Below are 27,628 nucleotides of genomic sequence, written 5' to 3'. Positions count from 1 at the left end.
CGGTCAGCTCATAAATACGTCAAATGCGGTCCGTACGCCCTGCATTATGGATCAAATCCTGAAAGTAATTTTAGCATGCTAAGCTGAGAGGGGGAAAAAAAGGAACAAAATATATATATAACATATACAAAAAAAAACGGGAGCAGCTGGCGAAAAATGTATGAGGCGGAGTCCCTCCACTTTATTTGCTCACGAACTGCGGCAGTGCAATGGAAAAACACACGGCAAATGTAAATAAAATCGCTGGGAATACAATGTGTGGGAATGTGTGCCAAGCCGCAGATAGCTGGGGAAAAAGGAGTTCCACAGGAGAGGAGTGTGTAGTGTGGCAAAGGGTTGGCTGGCTGGGGGTTTCCCCACAGCAGTAAAAAGCAGCAGAGGCAACAGCAACGCCAACAGCAAATAAAAGCGAGCAAATAAAAGTAAAGCAAGCACAGGCAACTCGCGTTATTTACTAAATTTTACATATAAAACAAAGCGAAAACGAAATGGTAGAGAAGACGGTGGCGAAACCATAAACAAAAACATGTAGAAATTGTTAAAGTAAAGTTTTTCAGAGACAACACAATGCTCGGTAGTAATTGAAAGTGTGTTGAAGTATTTTAAATAAATTTGAAGAGGTAGCCCGGGAGTTAAATAAGTTTATAGGAGAATTATCAATAATTAAATTTATTAACTAAAATCAAATAGTAGTTCCAAGTAACAATAGACATAGTTTCAGAGTCTAAAACCCTAACAATGTATTGCAAAAGCCAGCCATAAAATCAACATTAGAATGCTTTATAGCTCTTAGAAAAATCATTAAAAAAACTGGAAGTACCAAGCATCCTTAGGTGCATTTCGTTGCATACTTTGTGGCAGATACCCGGACAAGATCTCTCGTTACCAAAACACCAAAAAAAGCCACTGCGATTCGCCTCGCTCTCTGCATGGCAAATAAAATAGTATCTGGTGGAAAAACAAGGGGAACAATAAAAATTTACAACCAGCCAAAACAGGCAAAATAAGCAGTTGCCACAAAAAAACAAAAAAAAAAAGAGAAAAGAAAAACCAAAAACGAAGAGACAAAGGGTAAAAGGGGGTAAACCCCCGAAAGACAAAGGAAAACAAGGGGAACTCAATAAATTGTCATGCAGTAAAATGTAGTCCTGGAAGGAGGCAAGGCGGAAGGAAAGAAACCACGCGCGACTTTGTTTCAGCCGATGAGAAATGGCCAGGGGATTTTCCTTCGGAGAAAGAGTAGGGAAATGGCAAAAGAGGGGCAATGGGGAAATGGGGAAATGGTAAATGGAAAATGGAATGGGACGGGGCACGTAAAATGCCAAGAAAGTAGCAAGAGTGCAAGTGGCATGCAGATACGAGTACATGCTTATATATCCTGGCTCTGGCCCCTCGCCGACATTGGTGCAGTGTCTGACCGAAAATCACATGTCCTGGTGTACCGGGAAGGATGTGATTTAAGTTGCAGTGCAACAGCGAACAAGTCCTGCAGAAGCAGCAACAAATGAGGCGGCAGGTCCTTCCTCCTGAAGTACCCACACACAAACACACACAGTTGTGTGACATTTTGGGCAGCTTTTGCAGTCGCGTGGCCTCCTGAATTTTTCATGCCCTTCCATGGGCATAAACTTGTACCTGTAACTGTGCCTCCGCCGGCCTCAGATTCGCCATGAGTTTCGGCTTCTGTTTTAGTTTCTGGCCTGTAAATTAAGGCAACTCTCGCGTTTTATTGGCTCTTGCTTCTTATGGCCACAGGTATGCTCTTTCAAAAGGGTAACAGGGGATTTTGCAAGAGGTTGCAGGATCATCGAATTTAAGGCTTAGAATCTATCATTTTCTTTACATTTTTAAATCGTTTTATAAGTACTTCTCTGGAAGCCATAAAAACCCTTTGGAATCTTAAATATTTCTTACAAAAATTCAGCTATTCATTCGCAAAGTCACCAAACTATTAGTATTGTTTTCGATTAACCTAGAAAAGTAAAGTGCACTTGTAGGGTATCCGAAAGCCCTGCCATTGTGCTCTAATTTCCATTGTAAATGTCGCTGTTATTGCGGCTTCATTTGGCTTTCAGGTAAATGGTCTCTTGGCGTGGTGGCCGCTGCCTTTCAAGTGTATTAATCCTTTTTTATATGCGGCCACCGAGGAAATTGCCGCAAATTAAGTATACGCGATGTGGACTCGGGAAATTTTCTTGTCGCGGCATTTACTTTGGCAAAATTGCATTAAAGTTGCATAAGTGCAAACGTTTTTAATATTTAATTTGGCAAAAAGCTTTCCAAACACATAGCAGTCACAGGATCTGTCTCTGGGTCCTTGTGTCTTACAGTTTTTCCAACTGTCTGTCTGTCTGTTTTTCCGTCCTCTTATTTGGTGTCCTGCACTTAGAGCTGGCCTGGCGATAACGCCGCTGACATCCACGCTTAATAATATCCCTTTTCTCGCTTGGCGTTGCCTGGAAAAACAAAAGCGCAGCCTTGTCTCTGTGATTTTTCCCTCACCCTTCGGTTGGGGGGAAAAGCAGAAAAGCGCAGCTCGCAAATGGAGATAAAAATTTGCGATGGCAAAGCCAAAGGAAGCGACAAAAAAATAAAGCTAGAAAAAACAACAGCAGTGGAAGCTGCAGCAGCAGCAGCAGCAGCAAAGTGCAGCAAAAGTATTTACAAAGCGTTATCACGCTGTGACCCTCTGTCACCTCCTGCCTTCACTATCTCTCCCCTTTGAACTTTGAGCCCCTACGCCCCTCCAGCTGCCATTTTCCAGTCTCCTCTCAACACGTTCCCTTGTTTATTTTCGCCGCCGGCGTTCGCTTCTCTAATTTCTGATGCGCTGCAGTTTTATATAGTTAAATAAAAAGGCGCTTAAGCAGGCGATAGAGTGTAATCATGGCCCGAGAATGGATTTCAGATGCGGTGCGGGGCTCAAGTGCTAGATGTTTATCGTTGAATCGGAAAGCGAAGCGGGGAATTACGAAGGAGAATGCCAAATTAAAAGTGTGTATTTATAGCAGGCACAAGGAAATCATTTAAAGAGGTATTAATTATACTAAGAAATTAGAGAAACTTTTTAAATTAATCTTGAAAGCTTGAAAAAACTTTAAATAAATATTTAAATTTCTTTTAAACTGCAAATTAAACAATGTTTATATTTCAAAAGAAGTTTAAGGAAGGATTATAATTTCCAAAGAGTTTATACTATAGGAAAAAAGGACTTAAAATATTCCCCTTTAAAAAAAGGCTTCATTTACTTATGTTATTAAAATATATTTTATGTAATTTTTATGCTGACTTGTCAATATAATTGCCCAAAATTGCTAATCTTTGACCTTTCAGGCCATATTAAATATTGTTTACCCTAGCAATGAACCCTTCCTTATATTTCCTATAAAAGTGCTAACCATTGATTATATTTTATTTAAAATATACCACCTTCCCCTGTGCATTTTAAGCATGGAGTCCATCAATTCAAGGGTATTTGCTCTTGGGTGCTTAGGAATCCTTCGCTGAGGGAGCATTTCCTAGTTTATCACTTCACTAGCTAGCTGCAGATCCTCTACCCGGCAGCAGCTCATCTCCTATTCCATTTGCCTGAGCTTTACGAGCTGCTCCTCAAATTTAAAGCTCATCAAGGGACGTCAGGGCAGGAGGGGATGGATGGATGGATGGTTGATGTCGAAATAGTTTCGCATTTTATAACTCACTTAAAGGGGCCGCCAGGCAGCAGGCCAATTAAAATGGGCGGACGAGCAGCTGATTAACCTTGGCAGGTCCTTCCCCACTCTAGAAGCCTCCCAGCACCACCCCCCACATATGCATATATTTAAAGTGAAGCCCAAGTGACCGTCGCCAGGTCACGTCGTCGTTGTAGTCGTCTTTTGCAGTTGTTGCAATGGTAATTGTGCGAGTGCAGCAATGACGTCAGTGCCACACAAACACACACACACACACTCTCTCTTTGAAGAGGGGGCGTGACAGGGGCGTGGCTCTGGTGGGCGGGCAAACGTTGCCACGGTAATTGTGTGCGCTGCTCCACGCTTCGGTTGGCAATATTGTTATGACCAAAAAACCAGGTCACAAAGGACAGCCTCCCTTGCCCGGCGCCAATGTCTTGGCCTCAGCTTTCGGCGTGAACGCGCGCATATTTTATTTGATTTATTTATATAGAAAAAAAAAGGGAAAATACTTTTCTTTTTTTTTTCTGTTAAGACGTCATAATTTAGTAAAATGTTTAGTAAAGTATGCTGGAAAGAAAAATTCCAACGAGAAAATGCTAAAATGGGATGGGAGAAAGTTTCGCGAGGGTCAACACAAAACTCTGCTTCGTGAGAAAATGAAGGCAGCGAAAATCCCTGCTGGCAGTTGGGGATTTCTCAGCTTCAGCTTCAGCTCTTGTGCTATTTTGCATTTAATATTTATGCCACTTTTCCCTCTGTTTTGCAGGCATGCATCGAGTTCGCCCGGCCTCTCAGCTCAGCTGCTCAACTCGTTGCCACATTGCGACTTGTCGACTTTCAACCCAGACCGCGCTGACCAGGCCAGGAGCGGCCTCCAGGAGCCAGGACGAAACAGAGCAGAGCCGAGCGGGACAGGCCAGTAGTCCTCAGCCATGGCTGCTGAATAATTAATGCAGTTTCGGTAAGTGCATTTGAGAAATACGTTCCCTTTTTTGCACTTTTCAGTTTTCAGCTTTTTGGGTTCTTGGTTCAGTTTGGCTTAGTTTAGTTCGGAGCTGTTCAAATAGCCCGGTGGCTCATTTAAATGCGCACTGGGAGACCTACAAAAAATATATAAAATTCGATATAGGTGTGCTAAAATATAATTTTCAACAATTTTATAAAGATTAATGTAATAAAAATTATAAATAATACTAAATCTGCAAAAATTAGTTGATTCAAAGCAAAAAAAATATGGTTTTGAGGTTTTTTGAGGTTCTACACCTTTCATAATATAATTAAATATGTAACAAAAGTTCTTTAAACATTAATCAACTTAATAGTACAATTTATCAATTATAATTTGTATATAAAAATCTATCCACAAAACCAGAAAAGTTCCTATTTTATTAGTATTATTTATAAGAAAAAACCCTTCCCAAAATTTCACTTAATTTCTAGAAGATATTTTAACCTCAGTGCATGCCCTGGCTAGGACTCGGCGTGTCCTTTCTCTGCCCAAAACTAAGCTTGACAAATGAAGTGTTCACTGCCCGCTGCTGCCTTCGTAAGGGGGCGTGGCCCATTGTCGCTGGCCCAGGCTCATGCATAAACCAATATGCGACATGGCTTCGCTCCTTCACTCCTTCACCTCGACTCGACTCGACTCAATTCAATTCGGTTCAGTTCAGTTCGGTTCAGTTCAGTTGAGTTTGGTTCGTTTCGCGCTTCGCTTTTTCTTTGGCTGCGTTCACGCGCCGGAAGCGGAAATTGTCCAGCAACAATGGCAACAAAATGGCAGCGGCCGAAAGAATGGCAGCGGCCGCCCACAGACAGCGGAATGTCAGCAGGAGTGACAGAAAGAGAGATAGCAAAATTGTCCACTATTTTCACACATTTATAGAGCTCATGGTGGAGGGAGAGAGGCAAATGGCGATAAGGAGGTGATGGTGTTCTTTTTTTTTGTGTATTTTTGGGTCACTCTTGAACCTTACTCAAAGTGTTTTAGAGTTTTAGACGACTTAAAAAGGGGTCGGCTCAAGGGAAGTTTGTTTTTATTTACCTTGTATGTAAATTTCAGACAAATTTATAATACATTAGCTGTTTTTAAAGCTTTACTAAAAAGGTTTATTAAGTACTGAATTAGTTCTGATTTAGACTATTTAGGAAAATATAAATACTCTTTATTAAACTCTCTGGTTAATTCACCTTTTTATCCCGCTTCTCAGCAAGAGCTTTAGTCTTTTTTTTCTTGTCTCTTAACCAGTGGAGATTATCTTGTGTTATCCTCTGCCTTTTGGAAAATACCTTACCAATTTGGCGATTCTCTAACCCAGATCTCAGAGTATCCCTATGTTCGTTATCCACTAGTCTAAGCTTATCCCTTACGCTTTTCCCCGCTCAGATCGGCGTTATTTATGCCCTGATGCTGTTGCTGGCTTTATCTTAATGCTGTCCTGATACAACATTTTCATCGTTGTCGTCGCTCAATGCCATTGTTGTTGTAACGCGCTTATTGCCATTGCTACAGCTACTGTGTGCGTGAACACTGACAGAAAAAGACTGATTTAAAAAGTAAATATTACAAAAAATATAAATATTATTATTAATATTCTGTGATATTTCCTAAAATAAAAATACTTTAAATATTTTAATTTTATTTTTACTTTCAACTTTTATTAAAAACATATTCCCCCCAGTGTGCGTGCACTGCTTATCCTTATCCGCAACATCGCCTTGTCCTTCTCCTTTTGCCTTTGCCTCCTTCGTCCGTCGTTTGTTTTGTCATTCAATTCAATGAGGCTAATGTCCGTTGAGGTCCTCCCCTTCCCCCAAAACCCCCCCTTACTACACCAGTGTCCTGGGTTCGGTGGCTCTTCTGCGTCCATTGCTTCATGCTGTTGTTGAAGTGCCATTAAGTTTAGTTGTCACTTAGCCTCTTTGCTTTTATATGCCGTTCTCCTTCTGGTCTTTGCCTCGTTCCCTTCCTCGAACATATCTCTTTGCCGCTCACTGTCTCCTGTCCGTTTGTCGCTTGTCGTCTGCCGACCGTTGTTGTTATCCTTTTGGCTTGAACGTCTTAAGCGCCTAATGCCAGGGCCATAAAAAGTCCAACTAATGCTTTAAAGTGTGCCACACATACAGAGATGGAGATGGAGAAGAGACAGGAAAGAGGAGAGACCGAGGTAACCACACAGAAAACAAATATCGACCAGAACAGATTTAAATAAGGATTTTTTCTTTGATAAAATAAGAGATTAATATACAAATAATAGCATACTTGTAGACAGCTTCTTAAACGATTTAAAATCTTTAATAAAATTAATCGTTAATTTATAAAATTTTAATTCACTAGCAATTTAATGTATTATTCAGTCTTAATTTCAATGTATTTATAAATTGAAAATACATTTCTTCAATACAATTAATTACCAATTATGTCAAGTTTTTCCTGTGCAACATTTTCTGTCTGGAAGACAGCTTAACATGGCAACTCTTCCTTTTGGTTCGCAGGACCTCTCTTATCTGGCCGGCTTTATCGATCGTTTTGCGTGTTGTCTTTTCGCCGTTTGATTTTCGGCTTTAAGCGGAGTCCATCCTTCCGTTGGCCACTTTTTATTTTTATTTTGATTTTTATTCGTTCCCATTTCGTTTTCGCTTGTTGTCGGCCTGAAAATTGCGTGTTAATTTTCACACAAACGGAGACAGTCGCATTTTCCACGTATATTCTGTTTGTGCCTTGTGGTTTTCCCTGGAAACGTTCGTGTTTGTGCGGCTTTTGTTTAAATATTTGCATTTTTATTGTGTCCTTTTGCAGCTTTTATCCTTTGCTTCATTAGCCGCTTGTCTGTTGACACAGCTTTCTGTCACTCATTTTGCTTGCTTTGTTGGCGGCGCGGATTTTGTATCCTGTATCCCTTGGCGTTATATCCCTTTTGGCGATTGTGGCCAAAAGTTCATCTAAATTAAGTGCAAGCCATTTTCAATTAACTTTCGACGAATTCAACTTGCCAGCCCCAAAAACTTGCAGCCAAAAATGCAAAAAGTTTTGCTGCAACTTTTCCCGGCACTTTTCAGTTTTTGTTGCCTTTCCCGATGAATTTTCATTACGTTGCATATTTGTTCTTGTTGTTTTTTTTTTTAGGTTTTTTTTTGCATGTAAACAAGCCGCGCCAATTTGTTGCTGCTGCAACAAAAGCAACAAAGGAGCACAAAATTTTCGACTTCAAAACTTGTCAAATTCTGCAGAAACAACAAAACCGATCCTGAGTGGCAGGATATGGAGGGTGGAATAATTTAGGGGGCAAGTGGAATACATTTTGCACTTTAATGGTAGGAAGAAGTGCATTAAAAATGCAGATACAATGCCCCGAAAAATGCCTGACAGGCCAAGAAGCATCGGGGCGAAAAATGTGAGGAAATTTGTGGGTGGAAATTGTTGGCCAAATGGGTGGAAAATGGTCATGGGGGGCGGTTCACTGTGTGTGCTTGTGCAAATTTCAAGTTGTCAATTTATGATTATGGCACCTCGTGAAGCGAGGCAAAATGTAAATTATACGCCAACGTCGTCGTCGTCGTTTTCAACCAGCAGCAAAATGAAAACTCAGGCGAATAACAAGCTAAATTGCATGTGCGATGGGTGAAAATGTGAATGAAAGTACACTGAAATTGTAATTATAAGGGATTGAACATAATTATATATTTTTGGAAGGTAAACTTATCTCTTTTACAATGGTCTATAATATTTCCTTATAATTTTAAAAGTATGGTTACATTTTTCTAAAGTAAATTATTCTTGGATTAGGCTCTTAAAATAGTTAGCACTTGTTATTAATTATTAAAAATAATTTAAAAACAATTTCCAGAATAACCTCCTACTAAAAATTTCCTCTCAATTTAATAAAGATCAAGTTAAGAATGCAATATGCTTTATTTTCCTCTATAATTAAGGTAGAAGATTGATATTAAAGTAACCTTTTAGATATATTTATATCCTTTATTTAATTTTCCCTTTTTTTCCTTTGTGTATAAAAGAGTTAGTGTGCTGCTGGCAAGCTTAAAGTTGGCTCTCATTGTTGTAACTGCGCTGACTGGCTTGGCTTGTTACATTTAACGCTTTTTAACGCCGAATTGACTGCACTCACTCAATACTTGCCCGAGTACACTCGCTCCAGAGTCCTTGTTATGTAAATGAGAATCGCGATTCCCAGCTACCTTCCATACCCATTTCATTCGATCGACAGGCAGCGCAGGTGCAATCAAATATTACGTATACGCCGCACTGTGCACAATAGTTAGCAATAAAGTTGGCATGGCGGCAGGCAGGCAGAGGCAGTGACTTGGCTAGCAAACTGTCAATTTGGTCGTTGCCTTTACTGTTGCTGTTGCTTTTATTGGTCTTTACCTTATAACAACATTAAGGGGGCAACGAAGAATATTGAATTACTCGAAATGTGTGGAAAATGCGCGGAAAGAAATGGCATTACAAGGGCCGAGGACGAGACTTCATTGAAAAGTGCGGAAACTCGAGAGCTTTAAAATGCTATATCATTGAATTGGGTTAACTGTTTCGTTACGGAATAAATAGACATCAATGGGAGGTTGTTGTTTTAGGATAAAAGTAAAAAGTTGTAGGTGATTGGGAACTTTAAGGTAATCCTAATTTGGTAAATAGAATCTTCTTTAGGTAAGAAAATTAATGTTTAAAGATATGAGAACTTAAGCTAGTGTAAACTTATATTGGCTATGGAGTATCTATTTTTTTTTTCTATTTGCATTATTATAAGAATAAGAAATTCCCTTCAGAATTCCTGTCATTGTTAAAAAAGGTTGGTACAATTACAGCAAATCACTACTTTTCCACATTTCAGTCTCATTTTTAGAGTACATTCGATTCGCCTAAGCCCAGGACTCTTCAACTCCTGTTTTGCCATCGCAAATAGTTGTTGTTATTTTGCAGTTTGCTGTTTGTTTCGGCAACGGAAACCGAGAGAGGGGACCGTACGGTAGGCACTCGTTTCCGTGGAAAGCTCTTGGCATGCGCCAGTGCTCATGTGAGGGGCATAAAATTTGATTGTGATTGAAAGGTGTAGCCTACTTTCGGGCGGGCGCATATAAAATGCATGTAATCAAGCGAAATGGCAACGGGGTCGAAATGAGATCGCCAACAGGGGCGCCGTCAAGGGGCGGAGCATCGGGAAGATGGGGGCTTTACTGCATTTGCATTTGCATTTGCAAATAACGCCCTCGTGTTCGAATGGGCCACGCCCACTGACTACTGGCACATACAATAATTGAAATTTGATTTGATTAGTTTCGATACTGCGGTTGCCGTTGGTTGATGTTGTAATTGTAACTGTTGTGTCTGCAATTTCGCTAAATGAAAATGTCAAATTAATTTAATTGTATTTTTGCGCGCTTAACTTGGCCGCCTTTTGCCAAATCCCTTTATAATTGAGTCTCGGGCGTTGTTGAAAGGAAAGTCATTTAACAATATGAAAGGCAGCAGCAGCTCTCCCGGTTCCCAGACATAATTGAACTATTTGGTTTTCATAATTGAAATTTTTCCCAGACACAATTCAATAATAATTATACAGAGACAGCTAAGGTGGAGGCGGAGGCGGAGGCAGTGTCTATCTGTCTCCTGCGGCACGTGAAAAATTTAATTAAGTAACTTATTGTTATTATTTGCATTCCTTTCTGTCCGCTCCGGTCAGCGGTAAAGATAATTCGTTGGATTTTTTCCAGCCTTTGTCCTCGCCGCAATTAAATAAATATTAAATATTTTGCGCGTGAAAGAGGCAAAAACTATAATTTAATATATTTCCGCCTGCCAGCGAAAAATTCTCTATGCCATTGAATATTATTGCGAGATATTTGCGCATATTTGAGCGCTTTAATGCGGCCATATTGATAAGCAGTCGAGGCGTGGGGACAGCGCCAATGGTAAATGATGAAAAATGCTCTGCATTTTCCGCACCTTTTTGTGTGGCCAAGCGGAATAAAAAGGAGCAGAGCCGAGCTCCGAGCAGTGCGGAGAAAAATAAGAGGAAAAAAATCCAAGAAATAAAGAAGCCAACGCACAAATATTGGCTCGCTATTTTTTCGAATGAATTATGACTGCGCCGAGCGAGAGGGGCCGTTGAGTGGGTCGGGAAAAAGCGTGCGGCTGGGGGGAATTTTCCCCGGCCAACTCAGTGGCGCGGAGTGGCGGAAAAGAGAAATTTTCAAGAGGGTCGATGATTGGACGAGTGGCCGACCAAAAGGTGTTCGAAGGTAGTTGAGCAAATAGTTTTATTGAAACCGATATTAGCATATGCCCGCCATCGGAAGGGGAGGGGATGAGAGGGGCCAACAAAGGGAAATGCCAGAGAATGGCAGGAGAATTCCAAAGCTGACAGATTGTGGAAAAGCCAATTGAAGGCGATGATGGGATTTTCTGGTTGGTCGAAAAGTAATTTTAAATTTTTTTGTTACCAGGATATTTCAATTGAAACAGTTCATGTAGCTTTTAAATTGTGTTTTTGTGATTTTTAGATTACACATGTACGGCATGTTTCTTGAAAAAGGAGAACCTTTTTAATTTGATATATAAATTTACTGCTTATATAGAAATACTTGTGTATTTTACGTATTTATATGATTTTCTAATTAATTTACTTTACTTTAAAATAAACTTTACAAATATTTCTTAAATTGTGAATAAATAAAATTGCCAAGTATTCTTTATGGAGTTTTTCCAATGCTTCAGGAACGAATATATATATATATCCTAAAATATCCCAAGCTGATCGTGCGCCTCTGATTTCCTTGCTCCCGTTTCCAGCATTTTTCTTATTGTTGATTTTTTCTTTTGGCACGCGTTGGCCTTTTTGTTGTTTGGTTGACTTTCTCCCTGCCTTCTTTTTCCCTTCTCCCTCTCTTTCTCACTTCTTTCATTCTTTGCGCCTTCTGCTCTTTCTCCCAGTTTCTTTTACTTGCTCCTGATTCTTCTGGCCGCCATTGTTGTTGGTTTCTTTACTGACAACATAATAATAAGTTTTCTCGCTCTCCCTCTATGGTTTATGTTCTTATTATTTGTGGGTGTTGTTGGTGTGGTTGTTGTTGTATTGCGGACAACACTTTCAAAGGGCAAGCTGCAGCTGCTGCTGCTCCTTCATTCTCTGCCTTTTCTCTCCTTTTTCGCATGCCAGTTTTGTTGCTGCTGTTATTGCTCTTGTGGTATTGAGCGCCAAAGTTTAAGGAACGCAGAAAACGAAAAGATGAATAAAGAGAAAGGTAAAGAAAAGCGGAAGAGAGGTCATAAAGGCACTTTAAAAAAAATTATAAGTGAGAAAAAATTTGAAAAGTATTTAGTTATATAAATATGGATGTCTCGTTGTATTAAAACAATTAAAACAAATTTTCAAAAATAACAACTGGCCATAACTGCATTCTTTCATATGTATGCGTGTGCTATTACTCCACACCCAGCCAACCATTTCAATCGCGGAAGAGTCGCCTGCGACTCTTCTAGAAGATTAATTTGATCGCCCGCGACATCGCATTCTGATCGCATTCCGATCTTCTGTTGGGAGAATGTGTACCTAAGAATGCGACTCTTCTAAGGGAGTCGCGGGGGGCTCTTCTGAAGGAGTCCCAGAGGAGTCTTTTGGAAGAGTCGCGGAAGAGTCTTCTGGAAAAGTCGCGGAAGAGTCTTGTGGAAGAGTCGCGGAAGAGTCTTGTGGAAGAGTCGCGAAAGAGTCTTGTGAAAGAGTCGCGGAAGAGTCTTGTGGAAGAGTCGCGGAAGAGTCTTGTGGAAGAGTCGCGGAAGTGTCGCCTTAAGAGAGTATAAGAGTTTTTTAAATTAATTTATTTTTTTTTTATTTATATAACTTCATAATTTTCTTTATTACATTTACATCATCTTAAATTTAACATATTTATTTTGTTTCCAACCAGGGGTTGCTGATAAATTTTGTTCATATCTTGTTCGTAAGAATTCGGAAACTTTCCTAAACCAACACCTATACAAAAGAAAATTAAAATTAAATTATTTGTATTTATTTATTATACTAATTTCAATAATACCTTAGTATAGCTTTAATGAGTTCCGTACAAATGTTGGCACATCGCTCCCACATATTTGTTGCAGTTTGTTTTTCTGAAACAAAAATTTATATATTTAGTTTGGTACTCTTAGATAAATAAAAAAGAAAGATAAAGTTAATCCATACCACTTATTCCATCGTCTCTTCGTCAGATAGTAAGGGTGCCAATGAATCATAGCTTTCAACGCTATAATTTTCTTCACAACTAATAACAAAAGTTTTAATATTTGTTTCACTTCTTTCACTTATTTCACTTGTTTCACATGTTTCTTGTTGTCCTGCTTCGGAAGTTTCATAAAATTTAAAACGTTTTTGGGGTCGCCATTCTTCGCGATTACTACGATTTTCAATTGCCTCGATGATGAACTCATTTTAGTTTAAAATAATATAAAACAAAAACAAATTAATAAAACAAAAATCGTTAACCGAAGAATTAAAATACAGATCGACCGCAAAGACAAAAGAACGAAGTCAAACTAAATGAACATAGAAATATTGAAAGACGTTCGGTTGGCACTCCTATTCTCACTCAAATGTAATGCAATTTGTTTTTGTAAAACTCTTTTGCTTTTGGACGCATTCTCTGCTTTGCATCTATGTACGGTACTTTAATCCCTGATTCCTTCATTTCCTAGTTTTTAACGTTGCTTTAAGGCCGCGCGCACACTACGAGCTGAAAGCGGAGCTGACGGCTGACGGCTTATCAGCTCTCTGAAACAAACACACTACTTGTATGAGAGCGCGCACACTGAGAGCGGAGCTGAAAGCTGATAAGGTCAGCTCCGCTCCGCTCTGTTTGATCAACCAAACATGTTTGATTTTGTTAGCAGCTGACGCGAGCTGATTTTTTAGACTATTCTTTAAAAAATTGCCCTAATTAGCGCTTAAGTAACAGAAATTTAAATTTCTGTCCAGTTATATAGAAAAGTATGAAGAATTTTTTTAATATTTATTAAAATAAAAATATTGTCAACTTTCCGAGATACAGGGTGCCAAAGTACACTAAAAAAACGTACTTTGTCAACCATATTCTGGAGAACTGGGTGGTCCGATTTCGAAAATTTAAATGTCATGATGATCTAAATAAATATGTCATCGCATTAACAACGATATTTTAAAAATATTAAAGAATTAAAATATGTTTTTTTTAAACGTATTGCTTGAAAAACAATTACAAATCAACATCAGCTTCAGCTCGCAGTGTGCGCGGCTGCAAAAAGCTCCGATCGCTGATAAGCTTTCCGCGGATAAGCTCTCAGCCGTCAGCTCCGCTTTCAGCTCGTAGTGTGCGCGCGGCCTAAGAGTCGCCAAATAATCGCCACCACGACTCTCAGAAGACTCTTCTTGGGGATTTTCGTAAGTAAGTCCTCCAGCAATCGCCACCGCGATTCCCAGAAGACTCTTCTTCGGGATTCCTAAAAATTATTTCACCAGTGATCGCCACCGCGACTCCCAGAAGACTCTTCTTGGGGATTTTCGTAAATAAGTCCTCCAGCAATCGCCACCGCGATTCCCAGAAGACTCTTCTTCGGGATTCCCGAAAATTATTTCACCAATAATCGCCACCGCGACTCGCAGAAGACTCTTCTTGGCGATTTTCGTAAATAAGTCCTCCAGCAATCGCCAAAGCGACTCCCAGAAGACTCTTTCTGGCGACCGGCGATTCGAGAATCGCCAAATGGTTGGCAGGGCATATGAGTGTATGTGTGCCTACCGCCAACTTGGAATCACCTCCAAACTCTTGCAACCTCGCCACCTCACCCCCTCTTTCAGCTCTTTATGGCAATGGCCGCCCAATGTTTTTCGCAGCCGTGTCCTTTACACACACTTTAAATTATTTATTTTTACACTTTTGCTGTAACACATTTTCCGCTGTCCGTGTGTGCGTGAGCAGTTTATGCGCCTCTCTGTGTGTGTGTGTGTGCGCCCGTCTGGATGGTTTCTGTTGTTGCTGCAGCCTACGAGAGCAGCAAAAGTTCGCTCGCTGAATTTGTATTTGCTTTCGCACATGTTCACGCTGGCTATCCTCTATCCCCGCCACCCGTCTCTTCCCCTCTGCTTGGAGCCACCCACACCCCCCGCCTCTGAGCTGCAGAAACTTGTAAATTATTTGCCTTTTGCCTTTATTCCTTACACATACGCGCACAAATTGTCTTGAGTTTATGTGTTAAACTTTACATCCCAGCCTTGGTGGGAGGGGTCGTTGGGGGGTGCGTCATTGTGGCTGCTCCGTGTTTCATTCACATACACTGAAAATAATCGTAACTCTCGATAGTTTGTAAAAGTGTAATTTTGGTACTTGAGAAATTTATTATAATTTCTACTTACATACCAAATAGAGCGTTATTTATCTCTCCCGAGTTTACTTCCTGTAGGAGGCTGCCAAAAGTAGGCAACGATCGTTGAGCAAAAATCATAGCCTTCAGAATATTTGCCAGCAGCAGAATTATATGCTGTGTATTTTATGATCAGAGCCCTCGACCATCACGTTCCTCTTAGGTTTGTCAGTGCAGCTGGCCTGGCATGTAAATGATATGTTCCAGTTCCCTTCGGCCACGTCTAACGTCAGAGGACTACGCAGAAGACAAAGACGAGGACATGGTTGCTCCTTTTATTGCTCCTACGCCATGCTGCTGCACCCCTCTCTGCTTTGTTCAGCTGTCGTGACCGTTGAACAAATGAACAACATAAATAATTGCAAAAACACACAATATACGCATACACAGAGTAGGGGGGGAAAATCGCAAGATTCTCGAAGAAACGTTTGAAGCCTTCGAATTGAGATTAATGAGCAAAGCAAAAGTGATTCAAAGTCAAAGCATCGTTGCCAGCAACAATTTAGAGCCCAGAATGTTAAACTATTGCGCTTTATCTTAACACATAAAATGGATTTATTGGGGGTGATAACTATAAGGCACTTATAAGAGGAAATATGTAGCCACTATCTGAGTCCTTTAATCTGTGTCTCTTTATCATCTTAACGCATACCATAAAGTGATTTAAATGAATAATTTAGCTGTGAAGCAGCTTTTATACAATATTATTATCAAACACTTTGAACTTTTTTACAAATTTTTTTATTTTAACAAAGACTAGACCAAAATAAATATTCATTTGTTCTCCTATGCTCCTCCTATATACATATATTTCACTAGCATTTATTTTATCTTTCCCACTTGCTCTTCCTGGCTACACTTCAAGTTCACTTAGTTAAAGTTAATTTTCATATCTCCAATTGTGTTGTGTTTTTATCGTGGCCTCGTGGAGTGTCTGTCTGCTATCAGTACCCCTATAATTACAAGTACTACCGAGGCACGCTTCTGTCAACTCCTCTCGGTCTCCCAACCCCTTCGATTTAATCGGCACTCGAGAGTCGACACCCCTCGATACTAATTGGCGAAACACTCTCGCGGGGAATTAAGGCTTTACCTGCCCCCCCACTGCCACCATCGATGCCACTGATAACAGACCGCAATCGAGACCGAAATCGAAATGGGAATCGCAATCCCAAACCGAAACAGAAACCAAATCAGAAGCACAATCCCAATCCGAATCACAATCAAAAGCCCCGGCAGTCGTGTAATTGCAGATACAAATGCGATTACACTAAGTAGCTTGTCTCGATAATAAATGTGCAGCCCGAGAGAGGTTTTGGGGTTGGGCTTTGCCTTGTCTATGTGGAAAACCGGATGTAAGCCTTGCTTTCACTTTCCGTTTCCAAGTTCGTTTTGTTCTCGGTGCGTATGCGTAATTGGCAACACGTCGTATGCAAAATATATCATAAAGGTGGGCGGGCAGTGCTAGTGAAATGGATGAGTGCGCCCCACATATCGTTTTACTATAATATTCTAAAAATACTTGGCTTAATTATATGTTAGTTTCCAACAGGGAATTGCCTCGTAAAAATGCCTTAAAGGTTTTTGATGACTAATAGAAATTTTATATACTTTTTTTTATACTTTCTGAGGAGAAATAAGCTGAAATATATTAAGTTTTTCTTGTTTATTATAATGAATTTCTTTATTACCAATAACATTATATATTGGACAAGGGAATAGAGCACTATTACTGCAAAAAATTAACATAACTAAAACAAAGAAATAAATTTAATAGAAAGCTGCCATATTTTTATATGAACAAAAATGAGAATTGTTTCTAAATGTTTTATTGAATTTCTCTGCAACGCATTTTAATTGTCCCGTTCGCATTCAACTGATCGTGTCTCATTCTTTGGAAATAATTTTCCAGCTAATCTGTAAAGTGTATTCCCGGCTTCTGCTGGATCTTATAAGCTCTCTCTTCCAGTCTTCCACTCCCCCGCTATCGCTCTCATTAATTCCCTTTCCATTGTGTTGCTCCTCTCTCTCCTCTCCTAGCAAGCATATCACAACACCAATAACTCTGGTCTGGCCGGTTTTACGGTTTAATGGCTCTACGGCTTACGCTCTTCCACTGCCCCACTCTCACTCACTCTCTAGCTCCCATTCCCCCAGCTGCTTGGACCGCTTGCCGTCTCTCAGTTTTATCTGGAACTCTGATGCCGTCAGTCACTAATTTTCGAGCGGTGCCGCGCGGTTGGGTTTCTTTTCTCGTTCAGGTGTAAACATTGTTAATTAGCCATTGTCGGTCGTTAGTGCTTAGTTCTGTTCCGTCCAATCTCCGTTATCAGTCGCGTAGTGCTAATCGCTGTTTTTTGAGTGCACTTGTTCCATAAAGTAAAGTCAACTTTCCTTTGCGTTTTTTCGGCTAATCACCTGTATCAATAAATAATTAAACGTCTTGGGGTTATCGCTCTGTGCGTGTGTTTTATTTTTAACAATATCAATTAATGTGAATGGCAGCCGCAGTGAAATCGTAAAATAAATGAGAGGTAAGCAATAATTAATGGCATGCCCCAAGAATCTGTCTGTAATATCCCCTTGCCCATCTCCCTTTCTCCGCTCTTACGCTCTTCGTCTCCTCTATCATTCACTGGAAAAACATGACATCCACGTGTGAGAGAGAGACAGAGGGGGGGCAGCGGAGAAGAAAGAACGGGGCAAGATAAAGCAATAAACGAAAATTGCAACAAGTTTGCGCGTTTAAAAACAATTGCATTTCCATTTAATTTTAAAACGAAAATCACGATGCTGCGAAACCCGCAAGAACAACAACAACTCAACTCAATTAAAAACCTTCAGCGGCCGGCAAAAAGCGACGAAAAAAAAGATGAATTGAATTGTGCAAACAGAACGACAGCAAAAACAACAACAACAAGAGATACTTCCATGCTGCATTTCGATACTCTCGCTTTCCCATCGCTTTTTGCTTATATTCGGATTTGATTACAGTAAATATCGAGTAACAGTCACCGACGATTATAAGAAAAAACATGGCATTAAATTGTAGTTTTTATATACAAGAAGTTTGTAGAACTATAAAGTTATAACGTTAACGTGGTATAAAATAATGTGTATAGTTAACTTTGGAAGATATATTCAAAATTAATACATTTAATTTAATCGACTTTCATTAAGAAAAGTTTAAAAATAAACTATTATATTAATTATTTCTGCTTTATGTTTTAAAAGTTTCTTTAAAATTTAAGGAACTTAAAAAATGTACAATTCTTATCCTATATCAATCCCGCTTTAATTTACCATTAAGGGTATTACAAGCATAAATTTTATGAATGACAAAGTTGGCGTAAGCCACGACAAGTGGTTTTTATATTTGCTTACAGCAAACACAATAACTGATTGCAATTAGATTGTATAATGTAGTTTATTGCTTAAGGCGTTATCGCTTGATTTCCAAACATAGACCCCAGAGATTGCAATTGTTTTAAACAACCTGTTTTAATTAGTACTCTCTTTTTCAAGTATTTGTCCAACATACATAACCAATCATCACGTTTTTTTAAAAGTACTTGACTAAAAATATATCAGCAGAATTAAAGATTAATATGGCTACTATACGCCCTAGAGATATGTATTAAAAATAGAACCAACGTGATAGTAAAATTTCAGATTGTACTTATCTCGATTTAATATGACAAGCAAAGATTTTATAAATATGACTGGCTAAAAATTAATAAGATTTCTTGTAGTGGCCAAAAAGAGTATTTAGATTTGAATCGTGAATTTTCCCATACTTTTGAGGTACGTCTTTTACCCATATTAATCGAATTTCGTTGCTTTATTATTTCCTGCTAACGTTACTTTAACATTTTTTGCACACCTTGCCGCTGTTTATGATTTTTATGGCGCTTCCACGCGACTAAACAAACGCCATCCATTTTAATGGTGAATCTATCAAAAACCAGCTGCCTGCGCATTTTCCACTCAACTTTATTAAATTATCTTTACTTGTTTTTTTTTTATGGCCAACATTTTTGCCAAAAAAGACCCATATGAGAATGCACTTTGGTTTTTCATTTATATATTTTTGATGCGTAATCAATTGAAACCCGATGACGGTCATATGTTGAATGTTTGAAAATTAATAAACAGAAATTGATTGCGGAAACTGTCATAGAATTTTGAGAGGGTGGTTTGAATTTCATGAGGTGCAATGAATTCCCATTAAAAGTGTGCTTTTGATTGGCTCAGGGAGCCCAGGCAGGGGAGCTTGACAATGTTTTCAATTTCGGAAACCCATTCAGATATTCTGAGTGCCTTGATACGCACCTACGAGGGCAAAGGTTGCACAGGAAGAAAAAAGCCAGTTCTTGATTTCCCCAAACCTAAAAAAAATGGTCTAAAAATTGTACTGTTTTCTAAAACCTTTCTGTAGTTATTTCGATCTTGGTTGATTTAGTTACAATTTATGTAATACTTACGCCAAGTGCAAAGCTATTTCCTTGCTTATGGAACACCTGCGAATGGCTAAAAGAAACAGCATAACTGCAGTAGTTTCCCCCCAAACATCGAATCATCAAAATTGCATTGAAACTATTTCAACTTTTCCAACCCAAAAAAAGGGGAGGGCAGAAAAGAGAGAAGGACTTGGTGTTAGTTGCTGTTTTCTGGCAACGGCAGCGATGCCGCTTAAAAATTCATGAGTGCGAAAAGCCACAGCAGGAAAAGTCGCATATAGAAGGAGAGGGGCCAGTAGCGGAAAGCAGCAGGATCAGAAGGCAGCTGAAAGGACGAGTAAAGTTTCGACAGGCAAACAAAAATCATAACGGAACCAAGGAGGATTGCCCTGGCGGATTCCCTGCGCTCCATGGCCATAGGAATGAATGTTTATTGAAAGACAATGTCACTACAAAAGCAGCAAAGGGCGGCAGGATACGGGGGTAAGGAAAAAAGGATAAGAGCGAGGACAGCGAAGCTCGCGACCAGAAAACCTCAAAAAGGCATGAAATGTCAGAGATTTGACGCTAGGGGAGATTCGGGTAGTTAGGTCTTCTGGCCCTCCGGGAAATGGTGATGCTAGCTGCTCATATGCATAACCAAGTACAGTGGAGATTTTGTTTTCAAGAAATCAGGGGCTTCCGAGGAAAAATTAGAAGTTGTCTAGGATAAAGCAGGGTACTTTCAAGCTCCTTGAAAATATTTAAATCGTTTTGATATTATTATTATTTATTTTTAGTAAAAACATTAAAAACTGCATTAAGTGCAGTTTTTTAATTCATATTTTTAAGGGGGTTATAACGAAGAAAACTCATTATTATTTTAATTAATTTTTAAAATTTACAAGCACATGTTTTAGACATCTATTAAACTGTAATTGTGTATTAATTTATAATTAAACAAAGCCTGGTTTTTGTAACTGAAATTAAAGTATGACAAAACTAATTAAAAACTGCAAAAGTTTTTTCTTTGGTAATTGAAATTATGAAGTAATTAATTCTTAAAATAATACGTTACAAGTGTTTAAGTCAAAAGTTTAAAGTTTTTCTTGCAAAAGTTTTTTTTTGTTATTTTTGGAAAGGGAGTTCTCGTTTTCCGAGCTTCTACTGTAGTCAAATGCCAGAAATTGGAATGAGGACTTCAGAAGTCCGGAGCAATGGTTCTCGTCCTGCCAGTCAGTCCTGTCATTGTCGCTCGGCAACAAAACAAACTGCAGCGGTGCAAGAAAACACTACAGAATACGAATACGAAAACAGAGAACTCAGGGGGAATGGTGGCGGTGGCGGTGGCAGACTTTTGCTTTTCATTCATACGAAATTACCTGCGGCCAAGAGCTTAATGCCAGTTGGACTGCAAAATCCACTTAGGAAGTTGATACAATCAGTTCCTCTCCGGCTGGAGATGGAACCACTACCACTCGGTGCCACCCCACAACCTCACATCCTGCTGCTCCACCATTTCCCAGTGCATTCTGCGGCCTGCATGGATGTGGACGAGGATATGGATCTGGCTCTGGCTCTGGCTCTGGCTCTGGCTCTTGATGTAGATGGATTCATTAAAACGAATTGCTGCGAGTTTTAAGGCCTGCCTTGCAGGGAATGGCTAGCTACGATGCACATCTAAAAAAGTTTGACTTTTTGATTTGAGAAAAGAAAAAACAATACAAAAAAGCACAGTTAGGACAAATTGAATAAAACCCCTTGAAATGGTCTCAATTACTGAGTATTTGGTTGTGTGAAATGATGTTAATGATATTACATTGATTAATTAATTGAATGTATAACCGGTTTTAATAGGTATTTTAAATGACTAACCATAAAGATATTTAATTTTGTTATAAACAAATTTAAAATATTTTAAAATTTCTCCCTCTGCACATTTATATCCTTGTATGGGTGAGTGGTGTGCAGTTTTGTGTGTGTGCCTATGGGTGTATGAGTTGTTTTTGGGGTTTTGTTTCGGGACTCATTGACGTGCAACATACACATACCCACATATGTATATATGGTGCTGGGGGCGTGGCTGCTCTGCGGCTGTTGGGGGATTGGTTTTGTTTGTGCCGCAAAGTATGCAACGGCTGCTGGTTGCAAGTGCCCCCGGGGAAGAGGTTAGAAATAGGGTTCTGGAAGGAGGTTTCGCCTGCAGGCTGGCAAAATGAAATTTTGGCTGCCTTATTTCGGTTAAAAGTTTATCCCAGCCTCCCAGCCTCCCAGCCTCCCAGCCTCTGCCCTGCTTCCTAACTGGCCACAAGTGGAAAACGTATTAAAACTGCAAATTAACTAGAGAATAGAGCTGATGATGATCAGTCGTCCACTCCGCCCGAGAAAGCCGCCTAATTAGGGGAAGAGCCTTCCCACTTGGAAGCTGCATTCGCAAGCTCGGCTCTGTCGAGGTCTGTTAATTATTAATGCCTCCACATTTAAATGCACAGCTTAGACTAAAACCTACACTCCAGAGTGGGCGTGTGTGTGTGCTCCTCTCTATGCCCATTCGGAATGGAACGCTTTGAGCTGCTCCATTTTCAAGTGGCGGAGGAGGCAGCTGGGGCAACACTTCCGCATCGGGAAAAAGAAAGCATAAAGGATGTACGAGAGTATATCCTTGCCCACACCCTTTGCACTGAGAAAGCCAGATAGGCTGGCATATTGTGCTTACGCATACATTTGCACAGACAAACAGAGGCAAAGCGCCTCGCATCCAGCATCCTCATCCTCATCCACATCCTCATTCTATATATCCCACATCCTTCATTCTTCATCCTACATTCTACAGCCCAGATCCAAAGTGGAACGGAGTCGAGTCCCCAGACCGACTGAACTCCATGTAACATGTTAATGAACTGCGCCAACTGTGTTTGCACAGAACTTAGTGTAATGTAATCCAGGCTGGGCACAGGACCCCAGCTTAGAACCCACACATGCACTGCAAGGATAAAACCATAAATTTGGGAATATATTTAAAACAAAACTGGTTGTGTAATGATGAAATAATATACAAACAAGAAAGGAAGCTAACTTCGGCACGAAGTTTGTATACCCTTGCAGATTGGTTTATATTATAGATTTAAATGCTGAAAACACTCACAAAACAAAGTTTCATTACATTTTATCTATACTTATTATGTTTACAGTTTGACAGTTACAGTTTTACATTACCAGCTTTACATATTTTATACATTTACCGATCGCTTCTATGGCAGCTATAAGATATAGTTGTCCGATTTTTATGAAATTTATACAAAAATTCTAGAATAATAAAAAAAAGCTTATATCTCAGAGTAAATAAAAATACGTTGAAAAACAACGAAGTTATAATTTTTTCTATTACTTTTCCTATCGTTCCTATGGCAGCTATAAGATATAGTCGTCCGATTTTCATACAATTTAAACCAAAATTTTGAAATAATACCAAAAGCTCATGTGTCAAAGTAGATTAAAATACGTTGAAAAACAACGAAGTTATAATTTTTTCGATTAATTTCCCGATCGTTCCTATGGCAGCTATAAGATATAGTGGTCCGATTTTCATAAAATTTTTACCAAAATTCTGGAATAATATAAAATGGCTATATCTCAAAAATGATGGAATAATATCGAAAAACAGCCAAGTTATAATTTTTTTTCCAAAAATTTATCGAACATTTGTATGGCAGCTATATGATATAGTCGTCCGATCCGGCCCGTTCCGACATATGTAGCAGTGAGAGCATATAGAAGACTATATGCAAAGTTTCATTCAGATAGCTTTAAAACTGAGGGACTAGTTTGCGTAGAAACGGACAGACGGACGGACAGACGGACAGACGGACATGGCTAGATCGACTCGGCTATTGATGCTGATCAAGAATATATATACTTTATAGGGTCGGAAACGTCTCCTTCACTGAGTTGCAAACTTCTGACTGAAATTATAATACCCTGCAAGGGTATAAAAAATGATTTTAGATATCTAACTTTATCCTTTTTTTTTATTAATTGAATGCTTATTATATCCTTTAAAAAGTCTCAGCCCTAGAGTTTACCTCAGTGCACATATGAGTGTACTAACGCACACAAACACACTGGGGGCCTCACTCACACCTCAACGCCCGATGTGTCGAATGTTACGCTAAGGAGTAACTTTGACATTTACCATTCAAGGCTTATGAGTGCCACCACAGGGCGGTGGGGTCCTGACAGGGAACAGGGGACAGTGAACGGGGGCCGGAGGATGAGGGCGGTATGCTGTAACCCGCCCGGGCAATTGCCTTATGGTTATTTTCATAGCCCTGGCCTGGCCACAAAACTGCGAGCCAAGTGTGACACCGAGACGTGGACAGGGAAGAGGATAGGGACTGGGACAGTACAGGAACTTGAATGGAGGCTTGCAATGGGGTGCTTTTTAGTGGGCGGTAAAAGGACGAAAAGCGAAGGACGCAGGCTGTGCGGCGACAAAAAAAAAAGAGTTTGCAACGGCGACAATCCAGCTGGGATTTTCTCGGTTTCTTGTGCTTGTATTTGTTGTGGTTGTTACTTTTTTTTCTTGTTGTTGCTGTGCTGGAGAAGGACACATAAGTGCAAAGGCCTTACATAGAGGACATCATCAGGTGGAAAATTAAATTGCATTTAAGGCAATTGACAGAAGAAGACGTTGGTGCCACCTGTGATGGTGTATACCTCAGCTGGGTGCTGCAAAATTTCTTGGTAAATTATTGGGTGCAAAATTCCACAAAAGGTTGTGTGCGATACGCTCCTTGCAAATTTGTCAAGTTTCTATTGATTGGTGAACAAATGGGATATCAAAAGAATGCACTGAAAATAGGAAAATTAAAAGAGTTATGAGAATATATCAGATTTGGCGAGTTAATTTTAATGAAGTTAAACGACACTATAACTTATAATTTCCTTGTATTTTTTGTCTGTGTGCAAATCAGGTAGCCATAGTTCGTCATAATTATTCATATTGTTAAGCAAGAGTTGGGAAAGTAGGAACAGAGGCCAGCAGATAGTGGAAAGAGGGGTGGGAAAAGGACAAGTCCTGGCCACTTGCACTTGCTGCAGTGTCATATTAATTTAGTCAAGTGGCCACTTAAATTTTGCCACGACAACTAGAGAAAGGGGAGAGTGCGAGAAGAGAGAGTGAGAGATAGAGAGAACGAGAGAGATGGAGCTAGAAGTAGAGGTGGGAGAAAGACAAAGAGTGAGCCAGGGAAAGGATGACGAGGACGAGGACGAGGACGTTAAATGTGCAAATGGCAGTGCCAGCATCCCATCTCTTGCCCTGCCCCTATCTGTTTCTCTCTCTCTCCCTATTTAGCCATCTCTTTCTCTTGGAGGCTGCAGTGTCTGTGTGAGATTTGCATAAGTGCATGGGTATTAGTTTGGTTAAAATGTCACTGACTTTTGTCAGCCGCCTGTCAAATGGGCGCCCAAAAGTGTGCAAAGCAAAAGCATTAAAAGCCAGAGAAAACGAGAAAGGGAAGGGGATACAGTCAAATAGAGAGAGACAGCGAGAATGCCTAATGATTACAAATTGCCAGTGGCAATTTTAATAACCGCCACGACCGCAAAGCAATAAATAAAATTCACAATAAACACATTGCAACAAAGGAAACCGAGCTGAGGCAGCAACAGCAGCGGCTTTGTGTGTGTGTGTGTGTGGAAATCCTGGCGGCAGGAAAATCTAGAAGCTAAAAGCGGCTTTAATGCATTGCTGCGATTAATATTAATTTCATGCGGTGCAGCGCACAGTTGGAGGCTATCCAAGCTAAGTCAAGTAAGCCTTCGTCAGTGGAACGTTGGCCAAGCGGGATGCCAGGATTCGCCTGGGGATGAAGCAAATGCAGTGCTGCAGATGAAGCTGCAGATGCAGATGAAGTGAAGTTGATGGGCCTGCAAATGGGCGTGGGGAAAGGGATAAAGACGAGGACAATGCCGCCACATCATGCGCATCATTAGCCGAGATGCAGAGCCAACACTAGAGGGGAAACAAAATGTTCACTCGGAAAAAACTATAAACTAGAAAATGAGGGAAATTTTAAGGAAAGTAAGAGAATTTATTTGGTTTTGTTTAATAAATATTTTTTTAAGTTTTCAAGCAACTAAAAGTTTCTAAGAACGCAATTTCTATTCGTTTTTCTTCAGTGCATTCACATTCATTGCAGGCAGCTTCGCTTTTTCCCCCTCTCGAATTTTCCAGCTCATTTCGGCTGCAAGAGATTTTCCTTGTTCTGTTCGTGCCTCGCTTGCGGATTCATCCCGAATCGCTGCGCCGCTGTCGATGCCAGATAACCAGATTCTAATTGGTATCCATAACTGTGGGGCCACAACCCCGAATTTGATACACTCGAGAGCTCTCTCGCTCTTGTACATATCCACATCCATACACTCGCACGGTTTTCCCAACATTTGCATATTCATTTTCCACATAATCATCATCATCAGCATCCACATCAGCCCCGTGTGTGATCCGCACTGATGGAAAACTATCAAATTCATGGAGTAATTAACAAACCAGCAAGGCAAAGGGAAATGGCAGCAGGCAGGCAGGGAAGAAAGGGTTCGCCAACATTTGGGCGCCTAAAAATAGAATTTAATTTGACTTTTGCCAGTTGGCAGCCGCCGTTGCCGCCGCCGTCGCCATACACCTGTGGGAAAAAGGATTGAGGATGAAGTTCCCCCCCCCCACTGACGTGCTGACAGCATTAATTTCAATGCGGTTATGTGATTTCGGTGGCTGGGTTGCTGCCAGCGAGTTGCTTTAAGCCAGGAATGAAAACTGCAAATTAATTCGGGAAAATCCCTTTTAACCAGAGTGTAAAGTGTCGAGTATGCATGAGACGACTTAATTATGTTTTAAACTAGACCAAACAGCATTTTATTAAAGTTTAAAACAAAATTATAAACATATACCTTATATATACCTTAAAATTACAACCTTAAAATTACAACTCATTCTGAAAGTTTTTGTTACATTTTGAAATATTTAAAGAATGAAGAATCCTTCTTGAAATGTTTGAGATACAGCTTAAATATTTAGGTTTAAAAGAAAACTTTAATTTTATTAATTTGTTTGCTTAGATGTATTTTTACTTTATAAACATCCCTGCATTTTTGTATAAACTAAAACACATCGACTTCAAGCTTGAAGTTACGCTAGTGCGCTAATGGAATCAGACGATTAGAGCTCAAATATATAAACCTCTTTTAGGAGAAAACTTCTCCCTAAAAAGCTGCAGGCACTCTGCATAGTTGAGCTTAGTTCATCCCAGCACTTCTGACACTCTCTTTATTCTCTCTTTTGCAGCTCCCCGGTGCACGGCAAACGGCAAAACTAATTTATGGCATTAAAAATGCATATTTTCTAGCAGTGCGTCGCCAGTTTTTATCATTTGCCAGCTGCCAGAAAGAAAACTGCATAAAGTTGAGAAAGGGGGACAGAGAGGAAAGCGAATCTAAGACGACACGTTGGTCGAAAATTGGATTTGACTGCGGAGGATTTTGAATCCGAATCCGAAAGTTCTTTAGTCAGCAGCAGCATCCGAAGGAACGCAGGATAATTCGCATTTTTCACCGGGGGACTGGCAACGAAATGGCTTTCCTATGTGCACCGGTAAGTCTCTCAGTGTTTCTTTACCGCCTTTTATGCAGTCCCCCATACATCATGTCTCGATAGTGCAGTAAAATTATAAGGAAATGCTTTGCACTTATGGCGAACATCATTTTTAACGTGCCATACACAGCGTATACGTGATATTTTTCACATTAAACTTTTCCGCGCTCATCACTCTTTGTTCGCAAGTGATTTTAATAATGTGAAAAATGTCAGATCGTTATGGTTAAACTGCCGCATGAAGCGTCAGTGGTATGTGCTACCCGAAAAACTCCTGCACTGATGGATTGCAGGCGGTGAAATTAATCATACGCCGTGTGTGCTGCCTGCAACAGTTATGCTCTTTAAAGTGCCACCATATTCCATACGGGTTTGAATACGTTTGAATAAAAGCATAATGCGGCGGCTTGGAGCAACGAAGCGGTGTGTTGACAAATAAACACATGCGATAATACGTGCA

The 27,628-nt window shown here is 39.9% G+C and overlaps 1 protein-coding gene and 1 long non-coding RNA gene across 2 annotated transcripts in view; one reads left to right on the top strand and one right to left on the bottom strand.

Annotated features, from left to right (window-relative positions):
* Positions 1–27,628, top strand: part of LOC108071519 (glucose transporter type 1-like) — a 95,493-nt gene that overhangs the window by 39,006 nt on the left and 28,859 nt on the right. The window contains 2 exon segments of the mRNA XM_070285249.1: positions 4,441–4,635; positions 26,863–27,168. Coding sequence (XP_070141350.1) covers positions 27,159–27,168 — 10 coding nt within the window. The 5' untranslated portion in view covers positions 4,441–4,635; positions 26,863–27,158.
* LOC138928496 (uncharacterized) lies at positions 12,155–13,064 on the bottom strand. Its single transcript, XR_011444915.1, has 3 exons — positions 12,869–13,064; positions 12,723–12,795; positions 12,155–12,658 (listed from the first exon to the last, which is right to left on the bottom strand). It is a non-coding gene; the product is annotated as an uncharacterized lncRNA (long non-coding RNA).

The sequence above is a fragment of the Drosophila kikkawai genome, chromosome 3L, assembly GCF_030179895.1.
Source record: "Drosophila kikkawai strain 14028-0561.14 chromosome 3L, DkikHiC1v2, whole genome shotgun sequence".
Lineage (NCBI taxonomy): Eukaryota > Metazoa > Arthropoda > Insecta > Diptera > Drosophilidae > Drosophila > Drosophila kikkawai.
The sequence above is the reverse complement of the archived record's forward strand: the minus strand, read 5'-3'. Positions and strand labels throughout refer to the sequence as shown.